Below are 22,333 nucleotides of genomic sequence, written 5' to 3' on the forward strand. Positions count from 1 at the left end.
TACCGGGGACGCAGCCCAGCCGCTCCGCCGCTCTTATTTCAACACATATGATTTATAATGAGAGATAGAAACAGGGTCGATCTGGACATGAGTGGAGAAGAGGAAGAACTGTGAGAAAAAAATGGAGGAAATTATAATTAAATCATACAATGTGAGATAAAATGTATATTCATAAAACAGGACATGTTTTTTTTTTTCCCTGAGGACAGAGAGACATTGAAATTTCTATTTGTGTTCTTGTCTTTTCTTAATTTTTATGAAAATAAAATAATTTATTACATGACAAAATTGCAACCTATGCTGCCTTCCTTGTCTTTATTGAACATTTTAGCAAGATGCTTGAATTTAGAGACAAATCCCAGATGATATTAGAATATTATTTATGAAGGAGGTCAGTTTTTATATCCATTCATTTAAGAAGAACGCTTCATTGAACAGACATTAGGAGGCCTGGAAGCTCTCTAGTTTCAAGAGAAAGGAAGGATACTAATGACTCCACTGTGGACAACTGAGAATTACATACACAGAAAGAGCTACAGAATCTGTTCCCAGTAGAATAGAAAATACCATCAGCAACCTTGTTCCAAATAATAAGTCCTTAAATAATTGTGAAGGCCAGGTCTTCTACAGCAGATGGGTTATTCATTCAAGCTTTGATAAGTTGACTGTAAGGAAGGGCTGTTTTGTTAACAGCAAAATTTTGATATTTGCTGTTATTTCCTGAACACTAATGAAAACTCAATACTTATTTTTCAAGTAAAACATCATGATCAAAAAATTTAGAATATTATGTTCTAATTTATGGGTTGTATATTTTTAAAATCTTCCACATCTCATAGGCAAATATATTATTTATATAATACTTACAACTTTAATTTATGATTACTTTAATTTTTCTTCCATATGGTAAGTAGAAATAGGATTTATTATTAAATGCTATATTCATATATACCTCAAATATATTTTGAAAATTGCAAATTTAAAAATTAAAATATTTTATAATTGCAATTGGTATATGATGCATATAATTTTCCATAAATTTAATAAAATAACAGTACCTTAAACAATTTAGATTTAACTTAATAATTTAAATCTTTGACTGGGGATCTCTACATCTGGCTCCATCAGCTGCTGGATATTACCTCTCTGAGAATAATCATGTGAAGTTCCTCTCTACAATTACAGCAGAATATCATGAGGAATTATTTCATTGACGTTTTTTCCCCAGTTGTGGTTGGTTTGTCCTGGTGTGGGCTATTCAGCCTCTGGTTACTGGCCCTTTAGACAGTGTGAGGAGTAGAGTCTCTGTTGTGTCATGGGTATCTTTGAGGCAATATATTTCTTTTCTTGAACAGCTCTTTCCATGTGTATGAAGGTAGCAAGCATTTGATATGCATTTTGGGTATCTTTTTATCTCTAATGAAAAAAAGACATTTAAAGGTTATAACTATTCTTATTGTTCTTTGACAACCAAACATTATATTTAATTTACTGGAATCAAGAAATGACTTGGAAAAAATTCTATTCATTTGAACAGGGTGTGATGATACATCATCCTCATTATATGAAGGCGGCAAAATAAAATTTGGGTGTCTTTAGGAAAAACAGTTTTTGAGGGCAGAATACTCACAGTAGTTAGGATTGTAACTGTATTCTTTATATACACCTGGAGGACAATAGTAACTACAGAAAAAAACCTAAATTTAAACCCCAGATAGACTTATATTCCAGTTAAAACTCTAACCTCATAGATGTGAATCATATACTGAGAGAAGATGATACTTTTCTGCATTATCTCTTTTTCCTGTGTGCTTGGTGGGTAAAGCCATAAATGTTACTGAAACTTACTTCTACCACACTTGCCTCCCTCCTTCTCTTTTTCCTGTGTGCTTAGTGGATAAAGCCATAAATGTTACTGAAACTTACTTCTACCACACTTGCCTCCCTCCTTCCTTCTCACTCATGATGATCAGTAAAATCACCTTTTTAAGCCCACTTTGAAAAATCAGGGACAATCAAACCAATGTCATATATGTATATGATATATATATATATCATAAATATATATACATATATATCCTTGGTTGGTATTAAATGAGAATATTATAAAAACTATGATATCTTAGATCTTTATTTTAAGGTAATATTTCAATCAAAATGTATAGCTTTTCAAAAGAGGAAGTGTACATTTATATAGATTGAGTAGGTTGTATATATGCTTTTAGGAGGATATATATTTGTGCATACTTACGCCTGTGTGAATATAATGACAACAAATGACAAAGGAGGCCATGGATTTGAAAGAATGCAAGCATGAGGCTATAGGAGGGCTTGGAGGGAGAAAAGTTAAGGGGAAACAATCAAATTGCATTATAATATCAAAAATTAAAGAAAGAAATATTTTTTAAAAATAATTGATCCTTTCAAATGACATGGTCTTTGAATGCTAAACAGACTATAAAATGAGATACAAATGTGTTTCATAAAAAAAAAAAACCAGGGGAATTTACAGTACCATAAAATTCAATAGACAAGCTGATTCCAGCAGTGATATAAAAAATATCAAGATTCATTTTCTACAGAATTTCTTTTGTACAAGCAATGCAAACGTAAAAAGCTAAAATGAAAGTGTAAGGAAGGTCAGTTCTTTGGCAGACTGAAATATGAAACTCACATACTGTGATGTCTTACGCAAATATTTTGCCCAACTTACTGAGAGTTTTCAAGCACATTTCAGTGGCCACAGAAACAGCATTTTTTTCTCCCTTAGAATTCATTCTTGCTTTTTTTTTTTCACTTGGGAACACTTAGAAGCCCTCCTATCAACCACAAATCTACCTTAGGTTTTGAATATGCTGCGTTCTTTTCTTAGAACACCCCTTTTTTACATACCCACATATCTCTTTGAATCACTTGATGATTTTATAGAGTTTTTTATAGGGAGTCTTTCATAGAATATTGCACATATAGCTGACTGAATCACAATCCTTGGTGCTATTTGAACTTAACTCTCTAGGATCAATACATCCTACCTCATATGGGAAAGCAGATTGTTGAAATGTAAGTCTGAGAAACACCTTAAGAGGAAAATATTATTATGGATTATGAGAATAGAAACTATATGTAATTCACTTGTTCTTTCAACAGAGAAAGGAGGAAGTCCATAGTGATGAAAGACAAAAGCACTCTATTGCTGTCCTAAGAAAAAAAGGGTCAGGTACTAGGGAGAGAAGCTTTATAGATCCAACATGGGGCATTAGGTGACAAATTGCTTCTTCTCTTAGAGCCTCTAGTGGGAGTGTGACCTCACACCTGTGTTAATTCCACCCAGAAATTCAAATAGTGTCACACTTCTGATTTCCCAACTGTAAGTGAAAGAATTCTATTTATTTTACACCACCAAATTGCTGTAGTAACTGCAATAAAAACAAGAAATTAATGCCATTTATAGTATAATTAAGATCATTCCTTCTATTATCTGTAGTACTTTAATTTTTAGATGCTAATTATGATTTGCTTATTATTCTCAAGATGCATTTTCTTTTCTAACAGGACATCATTCACTTGAAAAGGTCAGGTTGTAGATTTAAGTAATCTTTCATTTCAATAAAAACATACAGGCTCATAATAGTAATATTAATAATAGTAATATTTGGCACCCATGTAAAAAAGCATATATACAATTTAATTCTTTGATCTTTAACTTAGCTATTATTAAATTAAACATATATCATTTCAAAAGAAGTTATGTGAAGTTGTACCTCATCTTTTTGTAAAGAAACTATATAGACAAAAATTGAAGGTTTCAGTGTTTCTTACATTTTTTCCCTATTTTCATTGAATGTGGTAAATTATTCTATAATTTTTAATAATGAGAACAATGCTAAGAGAATGCAAAAAGAAATTGAACAAAAATGTGAAGGCAGTAATTGTTATGTAAAATGATACTCATAGTACTTAATCATTCTTTAAAAAGAAGAGATAAAAATATTTATCCATCTTTATGCACTTACTCAGATTCCCTGTATAAAATGGCATTGATTCCATATATCGGAGATCCAGGCAGAAGGTAAGAATGTATTTGAAGGGAGATATTTAGAAAGGAGGGTGGGGGTATGGTATTGAATGAAGTAGGTGTTTTTAGGGTTACTAGAATTAAAGTACTTTCAAATACCTGTCCACAGAATATTGAAGTTTTCCTTGTCACAAGATTTTAGCAAGCTTATATTTCCCCTGAGCAGAAAGATGATAGATATTAGATAAGAAACCGGAGATTTTTCACCACCCTCTAAATTCAAATCTCAGCTCTACCTTCTGAGAGATTTTTAACACTGGAGAGATTTCTTATCCTTTCCTGATAGCAGGGAATACCCTAATGTAAGTTGCAGTTTTTAAGTCTCCGTGGATAGACTTTGTTGAACACATATGGACTACCATTGATATTTCTTTCATTGCTTCATCTACCACAGGGTAACCTCTCAGTGTCTTAAACCAAAATGGATATCAGATTCTCAGGAAATCCTCCTATTTATCTATTATTCATTTAGGTCTCATGCTATTATTTTGTAACAAGAAAATATAGACTACTGAAAAATGGCAATTTGGAATCATACACGTGTGAAGGAATTTATACTGGTCGGCTTAACAGAAAATCCTAATTGGGAAGTTCCCTTCTTCTTAATTTTCAGCATAATTTATCTTGTCATTCTTGGTGGTAATTGGGGTATGATTATCTTGATCTGGCTGAATGCACAACTTCATACACCTATGTACTTTTTCCTTAGTAACCTTTCTTTCTGCGACATCTGCTACTCTACTATCTTTGCCCCTAAGATGTTGGTTAATTTCCTATCAGAACACAAGTCTAGTACGTTCTTTGCCTGTGTTCTGCAGAGCTTCTTTTTTGCAGTTTATGTAACCACAGAAGGCATCCTCCTGTCTATGATGGCTTATGATCGCTATGTGGCAATCACCAAGCCATTAATGTATACAGTTATTATGACCCACCGCATCTGCACCCAGATGGTTCTGGCATGTTACTTGGGTGGCCTCATTAATTCTCTGACTCACACAATAGGTCTGCTCAGACTGGACTTCTGTGGTCCAAACATTGTGAATCACTTCTTCTGTGACATCCCCCCTCTTCTGAAGCTTTCTTGCTCTGATGCACACATCAATGAGATGCTGCTTTTGATCTTCTCTGGAGTGATTGCTATTTTCACCTTTATTGTTATCATTGTGTCCTATAGCCACATTCTCACTGCCATTCTGAGAATTCGCTCCATAGAGGGGAGGCGCAAAGCCTTCTCTACTTGTGCCTCACACCTGACAGCTGTGACATTATTTTATGGTTCTGTGGCTTTTAGTTATATCCAGCCAAGCTCTCAGTACTCCATGGAACAGGAAAAAGTGTCTGCTGTGTTTTACACAATGATCATTCCCATGCTGAACCCTCTGATTTACAGCCTGAGGAACAAGGATGTAAAGAAAGCAGCTAAGAGGTCCATTTGTAGGGGATGGAGCACCTCTTGACTTAGTCTTTTCTATGATTCTGCAAACTTGAAGTGAATCTTCAAACTGACTTCATGGAAAATTATTAGTCTTTCATAAGAGTAACATAAAATTTTACACCAAAATATTTTAGTGATTTCAACTGTGAATTACTATATTGCCTCAGAAAAATTTTAAAATGTGCCTAATGACTAGACGTCCATGAATCTTTTATATGGGTCTATACACTCTCGCTAAAATCAGAAATAATTATCTTCCAAATTTTATACATTTTTTATAGTAAGCTAAATGGCTGAATAACAATGTTTCGAGTTACACCAAAACAGCTCTAAGTTGAGAAATGTCAGCTTATCTTTTAACCAAGACCAAGGGCCTGTGCCTGGTTTCTGCAAAAGACTTACTGGCATTCCCATATCCACAGCGGGGAGATATAGACTTCACTTGATGGGATTCAATCTTTGCTGAGTACCATAATCTGTGGCAAAGCCTGCAATTCATTACTTAAGAATTGTTCCGGGATGGTTTTAATACTGAGGTATATCTGGTTTTCATAAAAATTAAAAAGCCTAAATTTGTTTATGAAGAATTGTTTTTAAGAGACAAAGAAGCAGGATGTATCTCCTTGGAGAAAGTCTTTTCTAAAACAACAACAGTAGAAACTGCAAAAAGAAGATACAAAGTGGGGGTATTTGGGAGAAGTTAGGAAGGGGAATTCGAAATGAATATGGCCATGATTCATTGTAGGAAATTGAATTCCACCTAGTTAAAAGTTATACAATTAAAATAAATGTTTTAATAAAAATCAAGCCTGATTAACTAACTTGTTCTTTTCAACGATTTTGAGAAAAATCTAATTTGCTCTGTCATTTTGCTTTAAACACCTGTTAACTTTACTTGTACTCTAAATATGTATTCACAGAGTTTATGTCCACTCTAACACTATTCCATAGAGTCATTTTGTTGGAGATCTAACACCAAATATATGGTCTATACACTACTGAAAGTGTTCTTCTTGTATTCAATGGATTTTCTTAACTTTTTGAAATTGAAAGATAATTATTCTGTAATATGAAGATTTTGTAAGTGCTCACCAATGTTCTCATCTCTCAACTTAGTCTTTCATAATGTAAAATTGCCACAACCATTTCTATTTATTATGCTGTATCATAATATATGCTCTATTCCCCAATGGTTCATGAGCTTATGCAATGGTAATGAAAGGCAGGATCATACATCTATGATATCTATTAGACTTTAGAAGAAATGTGTATATTCACAAAAATTAAATAGGAGATCATAAATTACACTTTCTTAGCTATTTCCTGAGTTATTTTATCCTAAAAACTCTATGGGTATATTACTATGGAGTAAGTCAATAGTAAAATTTTTGTATTATGACAATAAACACCACTTATCATAATGGATATATCAGGAAGGTATCATGTGAATGCTGACTTTTTGGGAGGGGTTTTGGAGGCAGAGTTTCTCTGTGTCACAGTGATAGAGCTGTCCAAGAACTAGTTATTATAGACCAGGCTGGCTCAAAGTCACAGAGATCCACCTGCCTCTGCCTACTGAGTGCTGGGATTAAAGGTGTACACCACCACTGGCTGACTACATTTAGTTTTTAAATTGTTAGAAAATTTGAACATATTCTGGGGTAGTGTAGAATACTTCAGAAGGCATGACTGACAGTGTCTTCACAAGAAGAGGTAGGTACAGAGAGGGAGGAAGGATGTAGGAGCTAGAGCACAGCTAGGAGAATCCGCAAATCAGAGCTCTTGGGAGATCATATAAACTCAAGTGACAATCACAGAGCCTGCGTGGGTCTCTGCTTGTAGACCTCTGCAGATACCTTATGGTTTTAGAGCTTGTTGATCTTGTGGAATTCCTGACAGTGGAAGTGGGAGTGACTCTGACTCCTTTACCTTCCCGTGAGACCCCTTTCTTCCTACTGGGTTGCCTCATCCAGTGTTGAAATGAGGATATAGTCTTACTGTAACTCATTATGCCATGCTTGCTTGATATCACTGGGAGGCCTGCTCTTTTCTAAAGAGAAGCTAAGAAAAATTAATCTGGGGAAGAAGGGAGGTATGTGTTGGTGGATGAGTGAGAGAAGTAGAGGGAGAGGAAACTGCAGTCAGGATATAACATATGAAAGAATAACAATAACAATAAAAATAGTATATAATGAAGAAGAATAGGTAAGTAAAACATTAAAGTGTAAAGACATTTGGACTTTTCTACTATGTTCTCTACCTGCTTTCTTGGAACTTACTTACTAAGAAGTTATTTACGAACTGGCACTAAGGTTGGCGTAAACTTATGTTTCTCTTTTACATCTCACAGTTTCCTACTATAGAATATCAGCATCATTTCCAAACAGAAAACAATGTTGTATTCTCTATATAATTTATTGTTCAATTGCCTTCTCATTCTGAAGAATAGGTCAATATTTATATAATACCTATATATTTGCATAAACCAAGTTAAAGTATTTTATTAGACAGTAGTGAGCATGTGTATGTTTATATTATTATATATTTAATCTTTATAATATCTAAAACATATTCGAATACTTTTGAAAATTACTTATTTATATATTTATCTAAGTACCATTTTTATTACACCTATCATATAATAAACATTTTTCTTTACAATGTAATTCTAACTTCGTGGAGAAATTATTCAGAATTACATTTTGTTTTTTATGATTAACACAAAATATTTTAGGAATTGCTTTCTAATTTTTAAGTTCATTTTCTATATCCTTTCTGTAACAAAATTGGAGCTTATTCTCAATTCTCTGGCTTTGAGTTTTAAAGAGCTATGAGTATATTTTTTCATTCTGTCTCCCCCTTCCTCCTAGTGTCTCCCCTTGCTGGTTTTCTCCTACCATTATTTTCACATGCTGGAGATGAAACCCAGGACCTGGCAATTATAAGACAAATCTAACATTAGCTATATCCTCAGTTTAATGGTAAACCTCACTCTATATGCATATGCTTCTAATGAATTATTGTAGTGATATGCACACATATAAATGTGTTTTTGTATATTAATTACAAACTATGATAATCTGAAGTTAAGAATATATATATATATACACACATATAGAGAGAGACAAATGTTTTAATTTAAAAAGTATGTATGGATGAGTAGGATAACGGTAGTCAAGTGTTTAAATAGCTATTATAATTTGTGGCTGAATGATATGGGTGCTGTTTCCTAGTGGAGAAGTGTATGATGATAATAGGTTAGAAAACTCCATTTCTAAATATCCCTTCAAAGCAATTAGTTCCTTAATGCATTAAAACTTATACTACAAAACTTATGGTGGTTTTGCTGAGAATTGCTGACTCTTGCAAAAATTTCAGTTTGGTGACAGTGTGTAAAATCCATAGAGTAAATTATCTGTCAGTAGGAATAGAACAATTAGTTAATGACTTGTACAACTGTCAACAATGGATAACTCCAAACACAAGAATAGGATTGAAAGCATCCAGGTATAAATGAATATAATGCTTTCTTTGTCCTCTATCTTGTGCCATGGTGTATATATTAAGAGGTTTGACCAAATATGGATTAAAATTATTTTTAAATAGCCAGATTTTCTGTTATTACATCTTTAACATGGCAGTTCTCTAGTACTGTCACACATTTTCCATGTATTAGGCTTTCTTAATAATCCAGAAATATCTGGCAAGAGGAGAGAATAAATGTACGTTAAGTACACTGTTTTGCATAACATCTGAGCCTCTGAGTATTGGGTTTTCTGTGTAAACTCTGGGAAGCAATTCTCAGGAGGCGAGACAAGTTTATATTGCCACACACAAAAGCAGTGACATCACACAAGGACTTTTAAACACATCATTGATTCTTTGAGGTTGGAGACAGAAAATGATATTTCTTGAAAAGAAAAGACAGAATTGGGGATCTATAGATTTTCTTTTATTTTGATAATGGTCATAATTCCTCTGAAGCAAAAATGCCAGTCTGTACAAAGCACTCCATATCTAATAGTAAATGGAAACTTGTTAAGCTAAAAAGCTTTTTGTAGTAAGAGACATGATCAACCAACTAGAGAGGCAGAAAATGCATGTGCAGCTATACATTTTATAAAGGAGTTCTATGTAGAACGTACTAAGAACTCAAAATAATAAGCACCAAGAAAATAACTCAATTTAAAAATGGGCAATGGGTCTACTTCCCATAGCCAGGAGGATAACTATATGTTTTTCTTTGAATTCACCTTCTTAAATAGCTTCTTTAGGATCACCAATTATAAACTCCGTGACCTTTATTTATGGCTAGAAACCAATTATGAGTGAGTACATCCCATATTCATCTTTTTGGGTCTGGGATACCTCACTCAGGATAGTGTTTTCTATTTCCATCCATTTGCATGCAAAATTCGAGAAGTCATTGTTTTTTTACCGCAGCGTAGTACTCTAATGTATATATATTCCACACTTTCTTCATACATTCTTCCATTGAAGGGCATCTAGGTTGTTTCCAGGTTCTGGCTATTACAAATAATACTGCTATGAACAAAGTTGAACAAATGCTTTTGTCATATGATAGGGCATCTCTTGGGTATATTCCCAAGAGTGGTATTGCTGGGTCCAAGGGTAGGTTGATCCCGATGGATGGAGATAGAGACAGAGACCCACACTGGAGCACCGGACTGAGCTCCCAAGGTCCCAATGAGGAGCAGAAGGAGGGAGAACATGAGCAAGGAAGTCAGGACCACGAGGGGTGCACCCACCCACTGAGACAGTAGGGCTGATCTATTGGGAGCTCACCAAGGCCAGCTGGACTATGACTGAAAAAGCATGGGATAAAAGCGGACTCTCTGAACATGGCGAATAATGAGGGCTTATGAGAAGCCAAGGACAATGGCTTGGGGTTTTGATCCTACTTCATGTTCTGGCTTTGTGGGAGCCTAGCCAGTTTGGATGTTCACCTTCCTAGACAGGGACGGAGGGGGGAGGACCTTGGACTTTCCACAGGGCAGGGAATCCTGACTGCTCTTTGGACTGGAGAGAAGGGGGAAAGGAGTGGGGGGAAGGAGGAGAAGGGTGGGAGGAGGGGGAGGAAAATGGGAGGCTGGGAGGAGGCGAAAAGTTTTTTTTTTCTCTTTTTCTCAATAAAAAATTAAAAAAAAAAAGAAACTAGCTATGTATGTCCAACATAAAAAAAAATGGGCAATGGGATTAACAAAGTTCTTCTCAAGAAAATAAAGACAAATAATTAAGAAATGAATCTTAAAAATAATTAAGAAATAAATCTTAAAAATATCTCCTTCCTCTTACCCCGGTTAGGAAGTGTAAGTTGTTAAAAGGCAACAAATGCAGGCAAGGGTATGGGAAAGGAAATCTGTCACATACTGTTTGTGGGAGTGCAGTCTGGTGTAGCCATTATGGAGTCATTGTCAGTTTTATGGGGATGTTTGCTTTCTTTTATTTGTTATTTTCAAGATGTTACTCTGTTGAGACTAATTGAGTCCTGGCTTTCAGCTGCTCTACCCTACTAGAACCTTCTAATTGAAGTTACTAGAAGCTGTGCCTAGCTTAGAGGATCAGAGGATGGGATTTTCACCTGTTAGCCATTGACTGCAATGTATTTAAGGCTCCATGGTGCTAATAAAGAGGGGCTTTTGGTACCAGTGATTGAAGGTCGGCATGTCGGTCTCTGCGTTAGTATTCTCAACCTCCAGCCACCTTTCCCAAAGCTCACTAACTGGGGTCTAGCGTTTAGAGCGCAGACCAAGGCCACAGTGCACAGCAATACTCTACAGGTCAGGTGATCTTGGAACTAAGTAGTATCCTAAAGTATTCGAGAACAATGGGGATCTCTCTGTCTCAACATCCCTAATGCCTGCTTTGGGAATTATAGGCATGAGAAACCTCACAGGACTAGTTTTTATTTTAGAAAATCAAGGCATACGCTTTAGAGGAAATTATCTGTAGCTTTGAAATTTGAGAATAATTCTTACTTAAACATATGTGTAGAGAGCAGCTTAAAACACTCCTACAAATTTCCATGCAGACATGCTCTACGGTGAAGTAAATGACTGGTAATTTCTGCACAAGCTGATACACAATAGATGAAGAAAGCATTGAGCAACTAAAGGTGTGGCATTGATTTTACTTGATGTGATTTCTGTTATCCGATGTCATTAAGACAAAAATGGATTTTGTTATTTCCCATTCTGTTCTTCACAACATAGGATCCACTGGTATTTCTCTTCATTTGCTTGTTTTCTGTTTGTGACTTAAATAAAAGTCACTTGTTCTAGAAAGCATGGTCAAGTACTAAGAAAAGATATGTGTTGTTTTTGTTGCTATGTTTTTCTAAATTATATGGTCTACTTTTTGACTATATTTTTTTCATTAAAATATTCAGGAAATGGAATGCCTTTGGGGAGCCATTAAGTACCTATGAGCCTCTTAAATCCCTGGAGAAACACAGAGAAACTGTTAGTAAAACGTGTATTACAGCCTTCAGAGTTTGATTCCAGGGAAGGTTTTATTTGAACCAAGGCATATATATAACAGACAGACCATCTTATCTCAACTTGTCTTCCGTCATGATTTTAATAACCTCACTCATATTCTCTTTTCAAGGTTTCTGTGAATTTGAGTCTCCTAAATGTAAGGATAGACTTCAGTTTCTCCAGTGCTACCTCCAACTTTTGTCATTTGCTGAATTTGCCCATCATTTTAAAAGTAAGAACCTTTAGTGTTGTGTTTTAAATTCTGTTTACAAGAATGTTAGAGAAAACATGGTACAGCCCACTAGGTCCTTAGAGGGGCTGTGATGTTGGATATTTTTTCTTTTACTTGTAAACTAATTTCATTTATTTAATTATTAAATAAACTATCATATAATTTAGCTACTGTCTTAATGATTAAACTCAACGTTAAGATTTTATTCTGGTTGAGTCGCCAAATTACAGAAGGAAGACTAGTTGAAATTCACTTATCTACTTTTTTGTTTTAAGTACATTTCTTTTTCTACATGAACATCAAATAATATTTACAACACTTCAATACTTATACACACACACAAACACACACTCAAAAATATATTAAGTCAAATGTGTGTTAGGTCACTTACATCATTAAATAAGAATTATAGTTAAAATAGATACTTATGTAAAAATAGATTCTTATGTCTATCACTTAAAAATAATAATATAGATAAGATATTATTTTCTTCTTTAAATTATTTAATACCTATGAACTGTGGTTCTTTTTCTAAGTTTTAATTACAGTATAAGTGAAAAGAATCCCAAATAAACACATGATGACATCAGTGTTCAATATTACTCTTTAGGCAATGCTGTCAGATGTCTAGTTTTCAGAAATACTAAGATTCAGGGAAGTTTACTGAATCACTGAGTCATGTCCTGTGCTCCAGAAGGTATTGATGACATCAGATGGGTTGGCCTCCAGCTTTGACAATGATATCTTTGCATCCTTCACTTTTTTGTAGTTTTGTCATTTCCAAATTAAGCATGAAAAGGAAAATATAAATAAATTGAACTGGTACTGTGTTTTGAAATAACTGGAATCAAGTGTATTAAAAAGGGCACTTATGCCATGGATGCTGCAGAATAATTAATAATAAATATTACAATAATAAGTTACAAATAGTATGATAAAATATAAATAATAATAAATAATAGTAAATAAAATCAGCATTGAGTAGAATTTTAAGACATTTAAAAAAGTTAGTTACACAATGTTCTTCTTGGGGATCAATAGTTTGGAATGTGATTTAGAATAAGTCAAACAGGCATGTTCATTTAAACTCTAAATTGTACATGGTTCTCCAGATAGGAAGCAAGACCACAGCAGTATAAGTAAAACAAAACAAAAATATTTCTCATAATAAGCAGTTAGTATGTGTTTTATATTTTTTTATTTGTAACATTTAAAGAAAAAATTGAGTTCAAGGGAAACACTGAACTAACAGACATTGCCTACTTTAAAGATTGGGTTGCACCAAGAAAGCAAAATACAATTTGCAAAGAGTTGTCTTAATATTTTAAATATCTGTTATATTTTTAAGGCATCTATTTTTATATAGACTATGGAAGCCAGTAAACCTCAGAGTCCTGAGTCACAGAGTTAACTGTAAGAGTTGAGTGCCTGGCCTCTGCTTATTGACACAGTTAAAAAGAAAACGAACAGGCACAGGCAATGTGCAGAAGACTTAAATATCATGCACAAGTCCTTGCGTTCAATGCACAAGCCAACACACAGACATACACACACACATACACAACTGCTAACATGTGCACACACACATATACACACTCTCACACCCACTTGGAGAGTTAAGACCAAATTTGAAAGCATAAAGTAAATATAATTATCAGTATTACACTAGTGTATATGCTGGTTCATAATCACAGAAGGCAATGCTGTACCACTGAGATTCATTCTGACTGAATTATCTCAGGTTTTTAACATGGATTATATGTTGATATATTTTTGCATTGCTGCTATTAATGTTGATTAAATGATAAAAGAGGAATATGAAAATGGAGACAAAGATTATATTTCCAGCATAAGTTCTTATGCTTTATAAATAAGATTTTTACTGTCATTAGCAAGACTTCTGTTTAGTTTTATGTGAAATGTAAGAATTGCAATTTAATATATATTTGCCTAAGAATCCAGCATTTTCTTTATCTAATCATGGACAATAGTACCAAAAATCAACAAAACAGAGCATCAAAAAATGAACTTTTTATTAAATTCTTTAGTGTTTATAGAAGCAGGGGTACCAGAGGGGAGAATTCTATATTACAGATAATGTGGCTAGTTTGGAATTCCTAAGATATTGATATTCTGCTGATATGGTCCATTTATCTGAGTCCATCATTAACAGGTACCAAGACACACAAGTTCATGGGTGATGTCAACTTTACTTTTGTCACTGAATTTATCCTTTTGGGATTGACAGATCGTGATGAACTCAAGGTGTTCTTCTTCATATTGTTCCTGTTGATCTATGCCGTCTCTTTGTTAGGGAATGTAGGTATGTTCTTTCTGATCTACATAACACCTAAACTCCACACGCCCATGTATTACTTTCTTAGCTGTTTGTCATTTGTGGATGCATGGTATTCTTCAGTATTTGCCCCCAAAATGCTGCTAAACTTCTTTGCTGAAAGAGAGACCATCTCATTCTCTGCATGCATCCTGCAATATTTTTTATTTGTATCACTGCTTACCACAGAGGGAATTTTGCTGGCTGCAATGGCTTATGACCGCTATGTAGCCATTGTGAACCCATTACTATATACCGTGTCCATGACTAAAATGGTTTGCGTTGGGCTGGTTTTGGGCTCATGCATAGGAGGTTTAATTAATTCACTTACACATACAATTGGCTTATTGAAGCTGTCTTTCTGTGGGCCAAATATCATCAGTCACTTCTTCTGTGACCTTCCTCCCCTGCTGAAGCTGTCTTGTTCTGACACCTCCATTAATGAATTGTTGCTTTTGATCTTCTCTGGAGTCATTGCAATGATAACCTTCTTGACTGTGATGATCTCCTACATCTTCATTGTTGTTGCAATCCTGAGGATCCGCTCCGCAGCAGGCAGACGCAAAGCCTTCTCCACCTGTGCTTCCCATCTGACGGCTGTGACTTTGTTCTATGGTTCCATCAGCTTCAGTTATATTCAGCCAAGCTCCCAGTACTCCTTAGAACAAGAGAAGATGGTGTCTGTATTTTACACCCTGGTGATTCCCATGTTGAACCCACTAATTTACAGTTTAAGAAACAAGGAAGTGAAGGATGCTGTGAAAAGGGTGATGGAGATGAAACCTTTCTTTTGTTGATTTAAGACAAAGATGCAGAAGATATTGATTTAAGTAATAGTGTTTATAAAAATTCAATAAAAGCTAAAATAACTGAATTATAGTATTGCTTTAAGTTGAACATTGTTATACAGTGCTAAAAACTCACTAAATAATATACTGTAAATGCATGTGTCGTATTTTGTTGTTTAAGATAAACCCTAAGCTCTGACCTAGGATATTTATATGATATAATTGACAATATTTTTATTCCTTCATACGAACTGAAATTCATGTAAATATGTTATTTCTGACATATATATATATATGTGTGTGTGTGTGTGTGTGTGTGTGTGTGTGTAAAATATAGATATTCATAGATACCATGAAGGGATACCATAAATGAAAAAAAATAAAATTTAAGATACATCTCAGCTTATTCATTTTTTGAGCAATATAAATAACAGTCCAATACCAAAATGTTGTCTTACACGAATTTAGGCACTTTAATTTTTTAAATTTTTTTCCTTGGAAATTTATAATAGTACTTTAAAGTAAATGTGCATCCTTAAAATACCTTGAATATTCCTCCTCCATTCAAGATAATACTTGTAATTAATCCATGCTGGCAAAGAGAAAATAATTATTCTCCAATAAAGTGCCACTGAATATCTCAGCCACACTCCAGAGATGGATACTTCTTCACAAATCACAAAATAATTATTTTATGAGATTTTATTTCTTTGGGTATATTTTTGTCTCAATGTTTTTATTGTTTTGTTTGTTTGTTTTTGTGTTTTCTTTTATTTTTGATTTTTTTATCTACTTTTTGGATTGGGGGATTATGTGATAGAACATGAGTTTGGGTATTTAGGGGAAATCTACAAGAAGTAGAAAGGGAATATTTGAATAAAATCAATAGAAAATTTTATTTAGAATTGTTTTGAAAAAGAACTTGTTTGCAGATCACATTTGCCTCTGTGGGAGTGATATACGTAGCTCCTATCCATGTTGTTGGGTCCCACTTTCATATGTGAAATTTGACATAGAGGAAGACCTCAGTGTTGAAATTCCTCTGTGTTGAAGGATTTCTGAAAGCAAGTGAGTAAGTTAAAAATCTCCCAAACATTCAGGAAGCAGTTTATGATGAAGGATGTGAGTCATTAGCAGGAAGTAAAAGTAGATTGTGTTAACATTTAAGGTTTGCTTTAGATGCATTCTACATTCTAGGTCATCTTGGTTACAGAAGACATTGTTTCTCAAAACCAAATCAAAACAAATATACCTTTGCCTGAATTAAAAATTGATGTCTTTAAATTTAATAATATATTTTTATATTAGAACTTACACTAATTTTTGAAGTATAGTATAAATATATTCTTACTCTTAATTCCTATAAATTTTATGTGTTAAATCTGATACCTAATATTTTCTATATGAAAATTTAGACAATCTCTCTAATAATTTGGGGTCATCTGTAATGTAAATTATATGAAGTCATTTTTTTATGGGAGGATGGTAAAGATGAAAATCAAGATGCAATTGATCTAATAGGGAAAAAGAGAGGAATAGAGGTTCCTACATGGTTTAATAGAAATGGGTTAAATTAATGTGTAAGAGTTAGCCAATAAGAATCCAGAGCTAATGGGCCAAGCAGTTACTTAATTAATACAGTTTTGGTGTGGTATTTTGGAGCTGACCAGCCAGGAACAAGCAAGCAACTTCCTTACAACAAATTGGTGCACCAAAGTGTGCTAGGTACATCTATGTAAAACTTAAAGGCTTATTTCTGGGCTGAGCAGTGGGAAACGAACAAGTGACCTGCAACAACATACCATGACTGCTTAAACATGAACTGAACAAGGATAATAATAATGGAAATGCCAGACTGGCTGTAGAAATGCCATTGATGTCTCAAATCCAAAAGGATACAAACATTGAAAAAAGCTTGGAGAGGGAGATGTGCTCTTCCAAGTCATGCTGTTTCCAAGGGAGGAGCACATCAGTCAGTTGTCCAGTGCTAAATGATCAGCCTTGAAGACATACAGGTAAAATTATATAAACTCATCAGGTTATATTTGTAAATATGTATGTATGAAAAAATTACATATGCAAGAGATTACCACTGAGGGAAAAGAGGCCATGAATTTGAAGGAGTGGAGGGTAGGGTATATACAAAGTTTTTGAAGTAAGGAAAGAGAAGGAAGAAATAATGCAATTTAAATCCATATATAAACAATATTATGAAATGATATTATGTTGATTAAAGACCCTATCAGAAGTGCCAAGAGCATAACAAGCATTTAGTAAATAGAAATATTTTTGACCTCCTACCTGAAAGAAAAATAATCATTTTAGCAAAACTGATTATATTATTGACCTTATATTGGTGTATTTAAATTATTATAAATATTGAAGATATTATTCTAAGTTTACTGACACTTTGGAAACAGTTGCTTTATTTACTTATTTGGGTTTTAAAGGATTTATGCTAGTGACTTATTTATGCACATGATTTTCAATTAATAATATTTACAATTTTATTTGAGCTTGAAATGAGCTTTTAAAATATTTTTATTCTATTATTAAATTATACAGGCTAATCAGTATTTCAATGTAAAAAATGTTGATTAAGTGTCCTAATTAGCTATATTACCAATATCATACAGTACCAAATATATGAAAATAGACCTAGTAACATAACTACACAGACACACTTCAAATTAAATCATATTCATGTCTTCTGTGCTTTCACATTGAATATATATATATATATGTAATATGTACAAATAAAATTGATGAATATACTATAATTTCAAAACAGAAAATATTTTTTACTGCTTTTCTTTGTACTGTTACATTCTTTGGAAATATAGCAAAGTCCTTAACTTCCTCAGGGCTACCTAAAACATTTTTTTAATGAATCCCAGTGTTTGCAGTGCTCTGGGGATTCTATCCTCCAAAGAGAAAAAGCCAAATATAAACTCAATGGTAAGGAAATTTAGAAACAGCACTATTCTGTTTCTTCACGCCAGGTAAGTGTCCTGCTTGTTTATTACAGTGCTTCTTTTATTAATATCTACACAGGTTTACAAAATGAGCAATATCCCCAACACATGAAAAAAACATTATTTAAGGTCACTCAACTCTAGTCCTTCTGATTATAAGTTCAGGAAACAGAGTCAAGAAAATGCAACAGTCAATTTTCACTCCCCATCCAAACTCTAGGCATGTTCTACATTTCCTCAAATAGTTGTGTTTCATGCTGTATAGCTTTACTTTTTGCAAATTAAAAAGAGAAAGTAGTTAAAGAAACCTTTGAAAATCTAAAGGATTCCTATAAACTGTTGATGTTTGCTACACTGAGTAAAGGAACAATAAGCTAAACTTTTCCTTCATTAGCTGAAATAAGTTTTAGACTCAGATAAAAATTTACTGAAATATAACTTATGTTAAGCAAAAGAGAAAGCAATATAGACAAAATATTACTATTAGATAAATTAAAATATCAGCTAAAAATCACTGAATTTAATAAGACAAAGGAAATATCATAAATTCAGTTTTCTTAAAGTAAAACTCATTAAAAGAAAATACTAAGAACTATTATTAAACCTATTATTTAATATTATTAAACTATTATTAATCTATTTTTAAAATAGATTAATCCAAAATGCCATTGTGAAGTTTCTCAGAACAAACTTAATTTGTCTTTATTTTCCTTTATTTTCTGTGTTTATTAGTCATATATCTGTAAGAAATATTTTGGCACCCTATGTTAGGTGTGACAATTTTTCCAGATGTTTTTAGATTATATGAACAACTTCCAATTGAGATAACTTTGTAGGTAGATCTAATTCATTACAAAAATCTGAGTACTCTTATAGAAAACAAACCATCATTTAATTTGTAGAATCATCAATGAAGCATAGAAAGTCAATGCTAATTTGCAATATTTGCCTTGTTTTAAATAGCTGGAGAGAATTTGAGCCCCTATATTTAACTTATCAGAAATGTCAGGGAAATGTCTTTCAGGTAATTAAGTTACAACAATTGTGAAAAATCATATTTATGAATGTTCAGTTAAAATGACATTTTCTATCATATTTATGTGACATGTTCTCTAAATTTTCTTACTGAAAACTCTTGTGCCCCGGCATATTATATATTCTAAACACTTGTACATTAAAAGCCTCCTATAATCATCAATTTCTCAGTTGTTAAATATGTTACAAATCAACAAATGACAATATTTATTTGATTTTTATATCTTGAAATCAAATTAATGCATTTTTGTAACTTGTGAATTAAAAGTGATATCTATAGGTCATCAAATGGGTAGAAGGAATATAAATTCTTTCTAAAATAGATCTGTCTCCTTGACTTCAGGGATTAAAAGACAAAAGAAAAATAGTCAAAACATTGTGAGAAATGTCTGACTTTGGCTAATCCACACTGAGGAATGAACATTGCAAAAAGTCTGAGAAGGGCTATTTACTGTCTCAAACTCTAATATTATATAAGATGAAACAAAGTTAATTGAAGGAAATTCATCCTATTATGATATTATCTTTTTTTCATAATAAATGAAAAGGCAACAGTCTCATCTTCCACTATTAGTCACTTTATATTAATTAGATGTTATTGTATATGCTTACTTATATTTATGAAATATGTATGTATGCACATTATATTTAATACACCCATATTGTATTTTACTTTTTAACTTATGTGATAGAGAACAGTTTTTAGATGTCCTAACCTACATGGTTAATGTTGATAAAACTTTCGTTTGCTTGCTTTTTTATTCATCCACAGTAGTTATTAACCCTTGGGAGGTGAAGCTCATCTTTCTCATTCTGGAAATTTAGAATATTCTGTTACCCATTACCCATAGACTGAACTCTCTCCCGGGGAAAAAAAAAATTAAAAACCTGATTTTTACTCTGTCTTCCAAAGAGTATTGCACTTTCCCTACGTCTTCCTTCTTATGACACATAATGCTAATTTCAATTTCTTGGTGAGAGTCAATTTAATGTTTTTAAAAGCTAACTTCACACTCAGCTAATTTTAATTTAATTTGAATTATTATAGCTGATGATGAATATTTTGACATTCTTAAAAGATGTGAATAGGGTGATTTCATGATTATAAACCGTGCCCTCTGGTCATCTATTTTTTCCCTCTGGTTCTTTACAGATCCTCCATAAAGGAATCATATCAATGGCTGACAGAAATTTGAGTGTGACGACTGAATTTATCCTCCTAGGACTAACGGACGATCCTGCGTTGAATACTGTACTCTCTGTGCTGTTCTTCTTTCTCTATGTCATTACTGTTGCAGGCAACTTGTGGATTATCTTAATAATTTTAGCTACTGCCCAGCTTCATTCCCCCAAGTACTTTTTCCTTAGCCACTTGGCTTTCTTAGACTTCTGCTATTCATCAGTCTTTCTTCCCAAAATGCTGATAAACCACTTGTTAGGTCAAAAAACGATTTCGTACCATGGTTGCCTCCTACAGTATTCCTTTGTCAACCTGTTTCTGACTGCAGAATGCTTCCTCCTGGCTGCAATGGCCTATGATAGGTATCTTGCCGTCTGCAGTCCGCTTCACTACAGAGGTCTCATGACCCCCACATTTTGCATCTATCTGGTGTCTGCCTCTTACCTGCTAGGCTGTGCCAACTCACTCACCCACTTGAGGAGCCTTCTCAAGCTAACTTTCTGTGGGCCCAATGCCATCGACCACTATTTCTGTGATATTCCATTGCTCTTTCAGCTCTCCTGCTCTGATACCCGCCACAGTGAGATTTTATTCATTGTTCTTTCTGGGGCTACTTCTGTAATTACATTTTTGATAGTAATTAGCTCCTACCTAGGGATTCTTATTACTGTCCTGAAAATACATTCTGCCAGGGGAAGTTATAAGGCTTTATCTACATGTGCCTCCCACCTAACGGTAGTGACTCTCTTCTACGGAACAGTAATATCTACTTACATGGGAACCAGCTCAAGCTTCCCACGGGATTTAGAAAAAATCATATCTGTGTTTTATACACTTTTGCTGCCAGTACTGAATCTCGTGATATATAGCATGAGAAACAGAGAGGCCAAAGAAGCTATGAGAAGAATGATTAAAAGAAAAGTGTTTTCTCAGTGATGTGGATTTCCAGACAGGTGTTTAAGACACATTTCTTGATTCTATAGACTAAAATGTCATTAAGTTCCCACAGGGTTTCAAGTAGGGGCAAGTCAGTAATTTTGAAAGCAGTTTTTTTTTCAAATACGCTTTCATAATAGTCCTTTAATATTTAATAATTTGATATTTAATGCTTTTATTAGCATTAACTAAATACTCATGTTTTTCTTATTACACATGTACATGGCACACATGCCATATGTATGTTTATTATATACATTACCCTATTGTATATAATATAACAAGATTGCAGATTGCCCTTTTCTGATAACACAGGAGCCCTTTCTTCCCCAGCTTTTCTCAGCCCCTGGTGATTGTAAGTTCTTTGGAGACATATGTGAGTAGCTCCAAAAACTGCACTACGGTTACTGATGGGACATAGACGAATATGTATTTCTGCATTAATTTCAAACTCATAAAAGATCCACTTTGTCCACAGCTATACACAAATCTGTATACCTAGTTTAATGGTGGAAGGGAAGACAGAAGAGGGAATTTGTATGTGAAAAAAATGACATTTAGTACATCACTAGAAGCCGATTGGATGATTCTAATGTGTTTGTTTTATTCAAGATTGAACTTGTCTTTCTTGTTCTCTATCAACAATAAAACCTCGCATGGCAAGGTCTCGTGGTATTTTCTCTCCTTCATTAAGTGAAGATGCCACAAAGAATGGATTAGCACCATTCCTGTTTTCACAAACTCGGCCTTTAATATGGCTAAGAACAGTCAAACAGGTTTTTTTTTCCCCTTGAAGAATCTCAGAAATCCTCTCTTCAGTTATTTCCTGTCACTGATATCTA

The 22,333-nt window shown here is 33.7% G+C and overlaps 3 protein-coding genes across 4 annotated transcripts; all 3 read left to right on the plus strand.

Moving 5' to 3' along the window:
• Positions 1-4,593: 4,593 nt before the first annotated feature.
• Positions 4,594-7,252, plus strand: LOC101990936 (olfactory receptor 1052-like). Of its 2 annotated transcripts, XM_013352316.1 has the most exons (2): positions 4,594-5,501; positions 7,246-7,252. In XM_013352316.1, exons 1-2 carry the CDS (start codon positions 4,594-4,596, stop codon positions 7,250-7,252), a joined length of 915 nt encoding a protein of 304 aa, XP_013207770.1. The 2 variants fall into 2 exon arrangements, with proteins under 2 accessions (XP_013207770.1, XP_013207769.1); XM_013352315.1 differs by lacking the exon at positions 7,246-7,252 and having other exon boundaries at positions 4,594-5,532.
• Positions 7,253-14,411: 7,159 nt separating this feature from the next.
• Positions 14,412-15,374, plus strand: LOC101999917 (olfactory receptor 1052-like). Its single transcript, XM_005363474.2, has one exon. It carries the CDS (start codon positions 14,436-14,438, stop codon positions 15,372-15,374), a length of 939 nt encoding a protein of 312 aa, XP_005363531.1. The 5' UTR covers positions 14,412-14,435.
• A 5,178-nt stretch (positions 15,375-20,552) lies between these two features.
• LOC102000192 (olfactory receptor 1052-like) lies at positions 20,553-21,491 on the plus strand. The gene has a single exon (XM_005363475.1). The coding sequence runs from the start codon at positions 20,553-20,555 to the stop codon at positions 21,489-21,491; it is 939 nt and encodes a 312-aa protein (XP_005363532.1).
• The last annotated feature ends 842 nt before the right edge of the window (positions 21,492-22,333 follow it).

The sequence above is a fragment of the Microtus ochrogaster genome, linkage group LG9 (genome assembly GCF_000317375.1).
Source record: "Microtus ochrogaster isolate Prairie Vole_2 linkage group LG9, MicOch1.0, whole genome shotgun sequence".
NCBI classification, from domain to species: domain Eukaryota; kingdom Metazoa; phylum Chordata; class Mammalia; order Rodentia; family Cricetidae; genus Microtus; species Microtus ochrogaster.

Excerpts from the sequence above, each read along its gene's own strand:
- LOC101990936 (XM_013352315.1), top strand. The coding sequence starts at position 4,594 with ATGGCAATTTGGAATCATACACGTGTGAAGGAATTTATACTGGTCGGC.
- LOC101999917 (XM_005363474.2), top strand. The coding sequence starts at position 14,436 with ATGGGTGATGTCAACTTTACTTTTGTCACTGAATTTATCCTTTTGGGA.
- LOC102000192 (XM_005363475.1), top strand. The coding sequence starts at position 20,553 with ATGGCTGACAGAAATTTGAGTGTGACGACTGAATTTATCCTCCTAGGA.